This window comes from Impatiens glandulifera, chromosome 1 (genome assembly GCF_907164915.1).
Source record: "Impatiens glandulifera chromosome 1, dImpGla2.1, whole genome shotgun sequence".
NCBI lineage: Eukaryota > Viridiplantae > Streptophyta > Magnoliopsida > Ericales > Balsaminaceae > Impatiens > Impatiens glandulifera.
The window spans coordinates 99475516-99490974 of NC_061862.1; the positions used below are offsets into that span (position 1 = coordinate 99475516).

Below are 15459 nucleotides of genomic sequence, written 5' to 3' on the forward strand. Positions count from 1 at the left end.
TTCTTCACTATGTGTAGGAACTAAGTCATCACATTCGTGTTTGTGGTTGTAAAAATTTATCAAATAACATGAAATTATGTTACAAATGAGATGGAGCAGATGCGTGGAGGAAATTGGTTTGGTTTTGAGTAAAGTTGTTGAAGAAGGTGGTGTTACACGTTTGGAGGTTAATTCATTTGTTAAGAACATAACAAGATAATAATAAAAAATGATATGACCTGGTGTAGGATTGAATGATTCTTTTGTTGATTCTTAAGATATGATCTGGTATAGGATTTGTGTAGCCATTTTTAAATAATAAAAATGATATGATGTGATGCAGCAATGTTTTAATTTAAGTGTTTAATTATGATTCCAAAACAAATAATTGAGGATTGTGAGGTGTAATAGTAACATTGGATCTTGAAATATTCAACAAAACTCTATTTTAAATTTGAAATATCTAGTTTTAACTTATTCACATTTTTCAGTCTTTCACAATTTTCAATCTTCAAAACAATCAATCAATTCCATTTTCATTAACTTATCATTAGACTTTATGGGTATATAAAAAAAGTATATTATTAGTGTCGTTTTAAAGGTAAGACTGACACTAATAAAGAGGAGTTTCAATTGAAACGTATTTTGGAAAAGAGTATTAGCGTCGGCGTTAGGGTAACGCCGACGTTAATATGTTATATTATTAGTGTTGGCTTTATCCTAAAGTTGACGCTAATAAAGAGGAGTTTCTTCTAAATTGAAACGTTTTTTTGGAAAAGAGTAACAGAATCGGCGTTAGGGTAACGTCGACGTTAATATGCTATATTATTAGTGTCGGTTTTTTTCCTAAAGCTAACGCTAATAAAGAGGAGTTTCTGTCAAATTGAAACATTTTTTTGAAAAAGAGTATCAGCGTAGACGTTACCTTAACGTCGACGTTATTATGTATATTATTATTAGTGTCGGCACTTTCGTGTGCCAAATGAATATTAGTGTCAGCGCACGATAGTGTCGACACTAATAATAATATAAAACTTGTACACTTCTTTTTTTCTTCTTTCTTCTCCGTTGCGATTCTCCCTCTTTTGCTTTGCTCTCTCTCGCTCCATTGCACAGTCGTCGATCGTTCGTCGTTCGTCCGTTGCTTCTCTCCTCTCTTCTTTACTTCAAGTAATAGTCTTAGGTTGTTTGATTTAGGTTGATATGTATTATTGATAGATTTAGGTTTGATTTTGGTTGATAGATATTATTGATAGATTTATGTTTGATTTAGATTGATAGATATTATTGATAATTTGATAGATTTAAGTTTTATTTGATAAATTGTTTGATCTATTTCCAAATAATGTTAGTATATTTGATAGGTTTGCAGATAAGTTATTGAAAAATTAGGTTATTTGATAGATTTGTTGATAGGTTATCCGATTATTTTTCTTGTTTTGTTGTTTACTTCAATTCGTTGTTCTTTATTTTCAGTTTTACCGGTCAGAATCAAGTATTCGAGATTTACTCATCGTCGGCATTCTTCGTTTGGTAAATTCTAAAATTTGCCTATATTTTTTTATTATTAGGATTGCGAGTTTAGAGAAATGACTTAATTAGATTATTAAGGTTGCATGTTTTAAAAATGACTTATTTGCATTAATATGTTAGGTTTTTTTCATTTTGTTTTGATGTTAAATTATATGTATCATAGGTATTGATTTCATTAATTGTCTAGTATGTTGATTAATTGATTATATGTTGCTATTAATTAAATAGGTATATGATAATTTTATTATTGGTGATAATTCCTAATTAAAATGGAAGTACCCGATAAAAGTTGGATGACTTTACGCCGATATGATCCAAATTATATTCAAGAGGTTAAAATGTTTATAGATTTTGCGATTAGGTCTACTAACAGAAATTTGATTGTTTGTCCATGTGTAAAGTGTGCAAATCGAACTTATGAGAATATAATAATGGTGAGAGATCATTTAATTGTGTTTGGGATCCATCAAAATTACATTTGTTTTGTACTTTCATGGAGAAATGAGATATTCGAATGAAATGGATGATGAGGAGGATGATAATGATGAATTAGATGACATCTGAGATGAAAATCCGGTTGGAGTTGGAGAGAATGCTATAAATAATAAAATGAACGAAGAAATTGATCAAGATGATCAATTTATGGAAGACATTATCAATGATTTGTATCCAACCGCTGAAACCTCAAATAATGAAAACCCTATTGACGATGCTAAGGCATTGTACCGGTTGTTGGATTATTCGAAACTTCCCTTTTACGAAGGATCCCGAATTTCAAAAGCCTCCACCATATTTAAATTACTTCACATAAAAAATGTTGGTTAATGGATCAACACGTCATTTGATTTGTTATTAAAATTGCTCAAAGAGGAAATATTACCAACTAATTCTAAGTTTCCAAGTTCATACTATGAGTGTAAGAAATTTATTACAGACATCGATTTAACGTGTGACAAAATTGATGCTTGTAAGAATGATTGTATGCTTTTCTGTAAAGAAGATAAAGATTGAGACTAGTGTAAAATATGTGTTGTGTCTAGATGGAAGATCAACTAATCAAGTGGTACGCTTCGGAAAAAGGTGAATGGGAAATTCATTCCAAATAAAACTTTACATTATTTCCCACTTGTACCGAGGTTGCAAAGGTTGTACATGTGCTCCAAAACCGCTCCTCGGATGACTTTGCGTAAAAATAATATTAATGTTGATGATGAAGTCTTAAGGCATCCAACTAATTCAATTACATGGACGTCCTTCAAAGAAAAGTTTAAAGATTTATCCTTCGAACTTCAGAATGTAATATTTTCTCTCGCAAGTGACAGGTTCTAGCCATTTGCAAATGGAAAGATTTCTTATAGAATTTAGCCAATTATTATTATCCCTTACAACATCTCTCTTACAATTTGTATGGATAAAAACAACTTCATTCTTTTCATGTTAATCCCCGGGCCAAAAACTCTCGGGGATTTGATTGACGTGTTTCTTCAGCCATTGATTGACGAGTTAAAAGAGTTGTGGCATACTAGTATGATGACTTACGACGCGAGCCATAAAAATATTTCAATATGCGGGAAACTACGTTATGAACCATTAATGATTTTCTGACATATGCAAATTTATCTGAATGGAGTACGAATGGTATACTTGCATGTCCGTGTTGTAATAAGAATACAAATTATTGAGATTGATACACTTCCAAAAAGAGTGTTACATGAGTCATTGACAGTTTCTTCCACCTACTCATCGTTGTCGCGAAGAAAGAGATTCTTTTGACGGTAATACAAAGATTCTTCCACCTACCCATCACTACTTCACGACTGAATTTAAGGTATAATAGTAATTTTTAATTCATTATATGTTTAATTGACTATTAACTAACAACTATAACTATCTTATAATTATAGAAAAAAGTACGACCAACGTCGACAACATATCGAAATTGGTATACACACCACACCAACAACAAACCATTTTCGCAAGTGGAGCGACAAGTGGTAAGTTTTAGTAAGAGTATTAAATTTTCATAATATCTAACAGATGGTATGTATGTTATTTGTACAAAAGAGGAAGTTTTGACACGCCCCTAGTTATGCAAACTTCTTTCTACATACGCATACTAAGAAAGCGACCACCGAGGATCCGACTCTCGTGCCTTCTCCGCATGTTCTACAGGTCATTATAAGTTTTAATCCTTTCTATCATTTTAGTTTGCATGTATAAGTTTAAAATTACTAACAATGTTGTAAATGATTGTAGAATGTGATGCGCGAGCAGCTAGAAGAAAACTCTGATAAGTCGTCGTTTGTTGTGTTTGAGGCTGCTTTAGGACCACAGGGACACGGGAGGGTGACCGGGATGAGATTAGGAATATGTTCAATGCACTTTAGAGTGGATCAACGGGTAAGTTTTTCCTCGAGCGTCAACAGCTCACGCATGTCTTAACGTCAACAGACGAAAGCGCTGATCGAGGAGAACAAAAATATGCAAGAACGAATGGCGTAGTAGGGACGTGAAATGGCGCATTAGGGACGTGAAATAGCGCAATAGAGACGTGAAATGGAAGAGATGCGCGCGATAATGCGTCCACAACAAGAGGCTATACAGACGCTTATTTCTACGATGCCTCCTCCCCCAATTAGTAGTGATTGACATACGATTTGAGATTTTAATTGAAACTTGGAATTCATTTTTATTTATAAATGATATTTTTTGCTAATAGTAGTACAACAACATATGAAACAGGTTTAATAAAATTTTAAAAAAATGCCAAAACCCGAGAGCAAGCATTATCAATATCGACGTTAGGGGAACGTCGACATTGATAAAGAACAATATTAACGTCGGTATTAGGGAAATGTCGACGTTAATAAGAGAACCAGAAATGTTCCAAAAATCTGAGAGCAAACATTTTCAACGTCAGCGTTAAGGGAGCGCTGACGTTGATAAAGAACAATATTAACGTCGGCGTCAGGGGAAACCGACGTTGATAATAGAACCAAAAATGTTCCAAAAACCCGAGAAAAAATATTATCAATGTCGGCGTTAATGGAGCGCCGACATTGATAAATAACAATATTAATGTCACCGTTATGGGAGCGCAGACGTTGATAAAGAACAACATTAAAGTCGGCGTTAAGGGAGCGCCGATGTTGATAAAGGACAATATTAGCGTCGGTGTAAGGGGAATATCGACGTTAATAAGATAATCAGAAATGTTTCAAAAACCCGAGAGCAATGATTATCAACGCCATATCGTTGTCGTTAATAACCATTATCTTTTAACGATGGACTTAGCGACGACGGACGACAGTATTATGGCTTTTATCGATGGTTTATGTCGTCGCTAATGATGTATTTTATACTAGCGCAGTTTACTTATCTAATTATTAAAAAATGGAATAAATCTACATTTATTCACTAGTTTTATTCTTAATTTTTCCGTTATTTTTGTATGCCCCAAATTATTTTTTAAGCCCACCCAATTCAAATTCTTGAATCTATTCCCGGACACAAGTGCATCATGCATAACAAGGGAGGGCGTGTGCATTCAATCCACGGATCTCATTCGCTCTCCTTTAATGTGGAGGAACCTGATGATGAAAGAAGGTTTTAGAAAGTGCACAACTCAGTATTGAGTCTTCATGTACTACTTTTGAGAAGGAGACTCGTGAAAGAGGAATTAGGAATTGTTAAGAAGGTGTTCACAAGGATATTCTTAATATACAGTTGAGTAAGTGAACCGCATGCATAGTGAAGAAAAACTATTGATGATTAGAATTTTGATTAGAGAAATATGCTAAAGACTGACTAATCAAAACTAAAAAAAGTTAGGTAGAGATTACATTATGGTATCAATAGAAAATAAAAATGAATAACATTTCAATTTTTTTAATAAACATTAATATATTATCTTGAAATGGATATCAATAGAACAAGAACTTTTACTGGTTTGGGTATTGATTCTTGTGACAAGCTAGGTGGTGAGATGCCTTGGCTAGTGGATGTTGTTTAAGCTTATCAAAGCTCTTTTCACTTTGTAGATACTCAAAATTTTCCTTAGATTTTATAAACTCTTGATACAAAGGGCAAATGATTCTAATTTGTATTTGTTCTTAGTGATTATATTGCTAGGTTTCTATATGAGACCCTTTGATCTTTTCTTTTTTTTTTTTGAATTTTTTGAAAAGCACCTCTCTATTATATTAGTTAATATCGTTTTAATCTTCAAATTATTTAATTAATAACTAAAATATCAAAATACTTTTATTTTATTTTTATTGAAATTAAAAAATATATATTATTCAATAATTTATCTTAAACAACCCATTTTTATATTTATCAAATATATTTTGACAAAATTCATAAAAATCCCAAAATCAAACAGAGCTCTAGATCTTATACATAGATGGTAATTGGAGATTAGTTTTTTTTTTTAAACGGAACCATTTCATTAGTCTTGTATTCGCAATTTCTTGAAATAAAATTTGGAATAAAGATCTCCATTTATAGAGTAACCAGGACAATACATTTTTATAATAAAATTAGAGGAAGAAAATAATAGATGACCCGAAAAAGAACCTCTCAAATGTCAAAGAAATTGAGAGCCGATTCTTCATTTGGCGAGCTCAAACTTCTGCCCATCCAGGTTTATTTGGCCATGTAGCTTATTCATCTCCTTTGTTTTCCTTTAATATTCTTAAAAAAAATTAAATGAGTTGGTCTACTGAAATTAGAGCTTGTTCCACTTTTAATTTTTTTTATATATCATCTCAAAATATATATATATATATATATATATATATATATATATTCAAACTATAAAATCACTATTTCATCAGCTAAGGGCTAGTTCGGTATGGGTTTTTTAAAAAACTCATACAAAATCAAACATCATTTTCCTCTCATTTTATCTGTCACAACACTCAAATAATTAACCAAAATACTAAAATACTCTTTATTTTAAATTGTGAAAAAAAATTTCATTATATATTAATAATCTTTAAATTTCTTTTTACCAAAAAAACATCTAGCTCCTCAAAATCAACCCTCAATAACAATTTTAATTAAACCTAAGGCCTTGTTCGGTTTTGGGTTATTTAAATAATCCAAAAAAATCAAATATCATTTTACTCTCTTCTCATTAATCAAATTACTCAATTAATTAACTAAAATACTAAAATACACTTTATTTAAAATTATATTTATTTTATTTATTTTTATATATATAATTAATTTTCAAGTTTTTTTATCAAAAACAAATTATCACCTCATCAAAATCATCACTAATTATATTTTTTTCTATACCAAGTTAAATAAAATTTTGAACAAACTCTTACTTTATTTTTATTTATTTTAAATAAAAAAATATTTTAGTAATTAAATCAATTAATTAAACCCAAATAATATAATTATTTCAAACAATATTTTTGGAAGAAAAACAAACCCAAAAATCAAGATCAACCCCAAATATCTTAGAGTGTTGTTTAGTTGGATTTGTGTACCTCCTCTAGCTATTTTCTTTTATTGTTTCTTTAAATAAAGAGATGTTTGATAGCATTTATTTTTATGTTTTTGAGTTAGTGACGAGTTTGAATTGCTAAAATGGAAAATATTCATGCAGACACAGTGGTGGAGGTTATATGAGTAAAATCAAAATGGAAGAGCATTTGTTATGTATAAAGACAAGGACAGAACATCTGAGTCCATTTCTTTCTCGACTGTCCTTTTCTTACTAGTACACATTATACCATCTCTCTCCCTCTCTCTCTCTTCATAATAATCCCCATCTTCTTTCTCTTGTCTTTCTGCAAAATCCCCCTTCCCCTCCCTTCTCTTTTATTATATTCACTTCTTCTCTCTCATACACACACAGACATATGATCGAAGAACAACACTGGGTTAGTTATCTAATTTCCATCTTGATTATTCAAGACTTTCTTGGGTACAACCTTAATTAGGATCGAAACTTTATATTAAATTTGTTTTTATCAATTAAAAAGATGCCCTTACAAGGAATCTTCCTTGATCAACCCTCTTCAAATCCACCCCCTGATCTCTCTCTCCATATTAGTCCTCCAAATGCAACCATCCAACCTGGATTTGATTCTAGAACCTTCGGAACCAATACCGAGCTTTCTTTATCCCATCCCAACACATCTAACTCCAACCAGCTGACCGGTCGGGAAACCAGCTACCTCCAGATACCCCGTAACAGAAATCATGGATTCTTGTTTCCATCCGATGACCTGATCAGTCGACCGATCAAGGGTGTCCCGGTTTATCAGAACCGTGCCTTCCCATTTTTACCGATGGATCGTGGTAATAACCTTCATCACTATCCTGGGCCTGATCCTATGTTGGGTTCTCCGGTTTATAATAACAGGAGATTCCATATGAATGGCATGACCATCTCTTCTCCGCCGCAGCCGCAGCCGCCGCCACCGTCGTTATTTCAACCTAACTTCTATCATCATCATCATCATCATCAGTACGGACAGGACGGTTTGAGATCGTCAACTAGGTTTAGCCCCAAGATGCCTGTGAAGAGGAGTATGAGAGCTCCGAGAATGAGATGGACAAGCACACTTCATGGTCGGTTTGTTCATGCTGTGGAATTACTCGGCGGCCATGAAAGTATATTATATATATTATTCTTTTCTTTTTTGGATCTATAACTTCATGAGACAGTTAGGGATTAAACCATATGATTTAATTTTCTTTTTTAATTTGGAAATTAGGGGCGACTCCAAAGTCGGTGCTTGAGCTAATGGATGTGAAGGATCTTACACTATCTCATGTCAAGAGCCATTTACAGGTACAACAAAAGAGAGAGAGAGAGGGAGATCTAATTACGAACATTTTTACTGTGAATCTCTCTCTTTCTTTCTCTTTTTCTCTTTCTTTTTCTTTGGCATGTGGTGTAAATTAATCTCCGTCTATGGCTCCGGCACAGTAGCCGATGAATAGCATTGAATGACTTGAATGAATTCATGGAATAGGAAAAAGGAGTCATCTTCTTTCTGGTCAGAAAATGCAGAGGGGGAGAGAGAAATAACTGACAATAGCAATTCATCATTATGCAATAATACAAGCTTTTACTAACATCAAAATTCATCATCCTCGTTATTAACCCAGACAATGCCCCAGTAGGTCAAACCCCTATCCCTAGTAATCAAGTTGAAAAATAGATATAGAGAGAGTGATGATTATGTTATCATCTAGATTGATTATTTCTAAATAAGTAACTAGTTTACACAAAAAAAAAATACATATTTTCAATACCTTAAATCAAACGGGTCTCAACAATTTTAACAAATAAAAGTGAAATTTCTTCATAGAATTTGATTTAGTCAAAACCTTTAAGGCCCATTTGATTCTGAGATGACAGCTATAATTAAGCATATTGAATACATTCAGCAATGCGAATAAGTTCTAAGTTGAACTGAATAAACAATAAATAACTTTAATCAAACTAACCATATATATACTAAACATGATGTGTTTCTTCATTCTTTTATTTGTTTCTTATAATTTCTTTGATTCCTTTTCTCTTAAATTTGTAGATGTATAGAACTGTGAAAACCACTGACAGGACTGCAGCTTCCTCAGGTTCATTTCTCTACAAAATAATAATTTCTTTCCTTTACAACAATTTTACATTCATTGTAATTCTTTCATGATCAATCTCATGTTCCACGTGATATTTGTGTGCTTCACAAAATATTTCCTAACTATGTTCTAGTTTCATTAAGTTTGGATTCAAACAGATCTCAAGGACTGATGAATAAATGAGAAAGCATATTGCTATTTATTTGGTCCAACTTATTCAATAATAGTTCTAGGTGGGTGTGATGTGTTTATACTCTTAGGCTTGTTTGGATTGAGTTTATTTAAATAATTTTTTTATATCTTTTTAAAGGTAGTACGTAATTTATAATAAAATAAATATAAGATGATGGATTTTAAATTTTTTTTAACTAAACCCTTCCCCTTAATTACTCAACTTGTTTTTAGAGAAGAAATTGGACCTAACCCTATGTGTATGACTTAATTTTGAAGGTCAATCTGATGGATCCGGAGAAGATGATCAAATCTCAACCGGAGCTCAGACAGGAGGAGGGGACAGTGGAAATATTGAACAAAGGGCGGTTTCAGAATACCCATCTTCGGCTAATAATAAGATGGGTAGTTTGTGGAGTAATTCTTCAAGGTAAATATGATTCTCTCTCTAGAAGTTTGATGATATTGTTGTTGTGTCTGTTGTTGTTATGAAATGATTTTAATGCGAAAGGGTACGGAGTTTCAGATACTGCTGCTGATGGTAGCAGTGTGAGTATCTGTTATCAGTACAGGTTTAGCTTTGGTTTGGTTTCCTTTATCTTTTGCATGGTACCCTGACATTCAACTTCATTTCCGCCATTTTTGAAGAGAAGAATTCTTACTGCCAGCTTTTGCTTTTCTTCTTCTGTTTTTTCCTTCTTTAGTTTTTTTCTTTTGCTTTTTAATCTTGTGCAAGATCTCTCTACGATATCTTCCTTGTTTTTGAATTAAAAAAATTAATTAACTACTTTTGAAAAAAGTTGTTTATTTATTACATTAATAACCCTAATTAATTGTTTTGTTTCGGATGTGTTTGATGATATTTTGGACCATTCAATTTTGTAGTGTCTTAATTAGTGGTTGGATTTAATAGGCAAAACTTTTTCAAAGAAAAAAAAAATTACCCTAAGGGTACAAATACAATTACCTTGACATAAACACTGAGGATGTATATATGTGAAATCAATGTATCTTCCATTAGTTTCTTTATTTGGGTGGATGTTCTTGGTTTTGATTAAACAAAACCAGGCATCTACACAATATATAGCATAATAAAAAGGTCAAAAATAAATTGAAACAAAAGAAAACATGACTAGAGATTTAATCAATAAATGGCTACTACAATCAACTCTTTTGAGTTGATTATTATATTATAGGCATTCTCAAGAAAGTTTTAAATATATTTCATAGTTTTTTTTTTATGGTTATCATGTATGGCTTTTCTTTTCTTTTCATAGTTTATATATAACCTCTTTATAAATAAAACACCATAACTTGAAGTTATATCATGTATTTGTGGTCGTGTTGACATCCTCTAGATGAAATCTGGTTTATATATAACTGTTTTATTTTATGGAGAGTGATTTTTGTTTGATTCTATTGTCTCTATTGTTGGCTTGTCCAAAGAATTAGGTCAATGATATAATTGGAATCATGAACTTACCCTTGTTGCATGACATCATATTGTTGCTCTATTATTAGTTTATGGTGAATTTTAACTTTAGCTAAAAATAATAGATTTTCATTTAAATAGTTTTTTTTTAACATTTTCCTTTCCATTGTTGTCTTGTCCAAACAATTAGATAAATGATATAACTGGAATGAACTTACCTTGCTTCATGACATTCTATTCCTTACAAGCTTACAACTAGACTTATATCCTTGAGATCCTATTCTTAGTCTGTAGTGATCTGCTCAGCTGAGTGATCATATTGTTGGTTACATCCTTGATACCTAAACTTAATTGAATAATTTGAGGTTGAGACCCTTAAACAATTCTAAGGCCAAGACAATTTATTTTCCTTAGCTTACCACCCTAGGTTCCTCTATTGAAAGTTGGAGGTAGCTTCTGACTTTAATTGGCTACATTAGATGAAGAGATACTTTGTAGTATAGGTTCAGGGTTTTAAATATATAGGTGATGATTTTCCATTAAATTTGGGATCTCATTAGAGTTTTGGTGTCATATGAACCTTCTTTGCTTGCACTTCTCCATAGATCAATCTAGTCCATCAATGTCCCCTCAACTGCCCGCTCTCCTTTGAAATCCGATGAAATCTCCAAAAACTTGTTTGGAAGTGCATACCAATATTAGTCATTTGAATAGAACAAGATGACAAATCATTTCCACCACCCTCTTCTTCATGTCTCTTATTGATTGTAGACGGTAAACGCATGCACAAGTCACATCTACCGTGGAAAAATCAAAACATTACAATGAATAACATCATTTATCATAAGTTAATCAAAAAAATATATCATAAATATGAAACATCAAAAGAGAAAGTTCCAAAAAACTCAAACTTTAAATTACAAGAGTAGAAGTCAACTCAATTCTCTTATGGATTCATCACGTTCGCCATCGGGCATTCCTCTCGCCCATCTCACAGCACTATAGAGTTTGTCCATATCTATTTGAGCTTGGATTTAGCTCTTTTTATATTTTTAATGCGCTAATAATAATATCTTGGATGATTCTCTCTTGATGGCTGATCTTATCATTATTCTTGGTTCCGTCCAAGAATCAAAGTTCTTATTGTCAAAAATTTCATTCTCTTCACGGTGCATGCAATTCACCCACTCATATGTGGTCTAGCTTTGATACGAAACGAGTCATGGTTGTCTGCTAGTTCTCGACACTTTTACCTTTGGCCTCAATAGTGAATATGAACGTCCTTCTCTAGGTCATTCTCAAAAGTTTCGTCATGTTTAACTTTTTATCTACTACAAATTTATGTATATTCTATATATTGTTAGCTAAAAGTATTGTTTTACATCTGCTAGCAGTAGAGAGGCATGGATGCAGATGGACTCCAATGGTGCAGACGAATTGAGACCTCTCTCCTTGCCAAGAGAAGAAAGATGTAAAAACCTTACAGAGGTATGACTTGGATCATCTAGCTAGTGAAAAACTATACTTAGGAAAACTATATCATATCATATTTCTTTACAGTTACATCTTAAAGTGATAAATAACATAGTTTTGGGATGCAGGAAACTGATTCGAATCGTTTGAAAAGTTATTTAATGTCGGATCTGAAGCAAAAGAATCCAAGCTTGGAGTTCACACTAGGAAGACCAGATTGGCGCGACAAAGAAGATAACGGATTAATCTAAAAATAAGAATATCCACTAAATATATATAACTAATTTTGAGGCATGGTAAATAAACCATGGAGTTGAAATTTAATTGCAAGATAAGCCTCCTTTCATGTATTTTGTAACCCTTCTTTTCTTTGTTTAATTACTCTTTTAACAAATTTAACCCTATTCCTCCTCGTTATATGAACTGAGGGTTTCGCATAAATATTCTTATTATTCTTGGATGGTACACATGAGAAATGAAACATGATCTATATTAGAAAGGGCATGCAAATTTTGGTAATCCTTATTATATGTCATCTTTTGTTACTTTATTCTTCTATATTTTTTGTTCGAGTTTTAATATAAGGTTATTAGATGTCATCTTTTGTTACTATATTCTTCTTACTTGGTTTCTCGGTTATTTTAGATTTAGAGTTTACCAAATCTATATTTCACTCATTTGTTCTATTTGGTTTGGGTTTGTATGTAGGTTTAAAGATTGGTTTCATGGTTTACTCGGTTAAATTGTTAAAGAATCTAATTGGTTTGGAAGGCTTCTAAGAAAGTTAGAATATTTTTTTAAAGTTAATGGCTTAATGCAATATAATATATAATAGAATGAGAATCGTTTAAATATAATGATAAAATCATACAAAAAGTATAAGTATCCAAATTGTCACCAATCACACCCGAAATACCCGAAATATAATTAGATTAATCATTTAAGAAACAAAATGAAATCATAAACAAAAAATATTCACCAACAACTAAACATAAAAACTAATTTTAACGAGTTCGAGAATCTAAATAAAATTTTTCAAAAGAAAAGTTAAAAAAATATAACTTTTTAAGCAACTTTTAAGCATTTTGGTTACATTGCATAGAATTAGATCACACGCAACTCCAATTATTATATTGAGGTGTGAACTGATTCGATCCTAAATTGTAAAAGGGGTTGAACTGGACCAACTTTGCTTTTATAACTTTATCCATTTTGGTAATGTGAATTTTATAATAACCTATCAAATCTTAAACCGAAACATCAATTTTGTATTTGTAGCAATTAATTTATACAACTTCTTTGGAGTTACACATCAAACATAAAGTAGAGATTAATGATCTTGGTGCATGTAGTAGTGACTTATAAACATTTGAGGAAGAAAATAGTGAAGGTTGCAGCAATCTTGAGCAATCTTGAGCAATCTTGAGCAATCACCTCTACCTTTGGTTTGTAGAATAGATGGTGACTATAATCCCATGGGCTAAAGTAATCGTCTAATGTAAATCATCTATTCGTGCGAACTTATGAGGACCAAAATAAAACATATTAGTCTTATGTGAAAATAGTCGTTTAAAAGATAAAATGTCACATGTTCGATTATCACTGTAAAATTTGAATAGATGGACAATTGAGTATTAAAAAGAAAAGGAAAGACCGTGAACATAGCCAATTTATTGTGTATTTTAAACAACATAATTCTATTTTTCTAAGAAAATCACTTACACATTGCTCTCGTATTTTATAATCCATATTTATAATATCTGTAATTTGTAACTTGAACTGAGCTATCATTATTGTGGTTATTTATTTATAAATTTAAGTGTTAAAGATTGAGGGCTCCCTCACCATTTGTTTAGTCAATTCCAAATCAAATTCTCTCCAATAGTGGGCATGAAATAAGTTCAACATGGGGCCACCTAATAATTTTTCTTTTTTCAATTCATTAATTAATTTTCTTGCTTTATTGTAAAATTCTTTTTCTATATTTTCTTATAAACTTTAATATCGTTTTAATAATTTAATGTGTACTTTTGAATTTATTATATATAATATTTGTTGATGTTACATTTTCAAAATTAGTACACATATTGCTTTATCTATTTATTAAAGTTAATTTTATGATTAACATATTAATTAAGGAAGGCATCCCGTGATAATCGAATCGAATTGTCCGGTTTGGTTCTATTTTATTCAGTTTGACCGATAGTTGACCAGAGATAGAGCGGAGATAGTATTTGTGTCCCCCGCACCCACTCTGATTGTGCCCCGGACACTAAAAACGCAATTAAATATAAAAAATTACAAATATATTTTATGTATTTCATTATATTTTATAAGAGTTTAAAGTTTATTTTTTATAATAATATAAATTTTTAATATATTAAAATATATATTATATTAAAAAATCCGATTATAGAATTTAATTATATAAAAAATTATTTATTTTTTAGAATATGGTATAAACAGTGCCCCGCGGGGATTCTCCGAAACCGAATGAGTCGGGAATGATAGTAAAAAAAAATTTCGAAAGTAAAAAGGGAACGGGATAATAATACATTCTCGTTCCGAACCACCCCATTGTCATCCCTAATATTAATACAATTTTTAACTTCACAAAATACAACATAATTAAATAAAATATTATGAACGCAACACTTATTTTATATTTTTTATATTTATACAACTACAAAAGATAAAATTTACAAACTTAGAAAATTAGGTTTATTCTTTGAAAGGAATCAATCAGGATCCTTTGTTGTCGTTTCATTGGATAATCAATTTTTTTTTACTTCTAGTAATCAGGATCCTTTGTTGTCGTTTCATTGTATAATCAATTTTTTTTTAACTTCTAGTCTTCTAAATAATATATATTTTTTTTATTAGAGTTATGTACCTAGATCAATTAAAAACACATTTATAAACTAAACTTAAATTAAAGAGATAAAGTTATATATTTATTTAGGGTTCTAAATCTCTTATCATTTGAATCTGGTAGCAGATACATAAACAATTTTATATATATATATATTTTAATTACCATATTTTCTTAATAAACATGTGGACCCACTTGCCTATGGAAGCCCATCACAGCTTGTTTGATATGTTTTTATAAAAAAAATTTAAACTTTGTCATTATCATATAATTATTATTTAACTATTAAATTATTTAATTTATTAATAAAATTATCAAAATATATTTACTTTACTTTAATTAAATTTATGTTTTAAATACAAAAATATTTTAATAATTTATCTTAATTTAT

At 31.0% G+C, this 15459-nt stretch overlaps 1 protein-coding gene across 2 annotated transcripts; it reads left to right on the forward strand.

Moving 5' to 3' along the window:
• The first annotated feature begins 7091 nt into the window (after nucleotides 1-7091).
• LOC124922530 (transcription repressor KAN1-like) lies at nucleotides 7092-12543 on the forward strand. Of its 2 annotated transcripts, none has more exons than XM_047463261.1 (6): nucleotides 7092-8145; nucleotides 8250-8326; nucleotides 9075-9120; nucleotides 9571-9721; nucleotides 12118-12211; nucleotides 12325-12543. In XM_047463261.1, the coding sequence occupies exons 1-6, from the start codon at nucleotides 7512-7514 to the stop codon at nucleotides 12445-12447; spliced, it is 1125 nt and encodes a 374-aa protein (XP_047319217.1). In that variant the 5' UTR covers nucleotides 7092-7511; the 3' UTR covers nucleotides 12448-12543. The 2 variants fall into 2 exon arrangements, with proteins under 2 accessions (XP_047319217.1, XP_047319216.1); XM_047463260.1 differs by having other exon boundaries at nucleotides 7095-8145; nucleotides 12115-12211.
• The last annotated feature ends 2916 nt before the right edge of the window (nucleotides 12544-15459 follow it).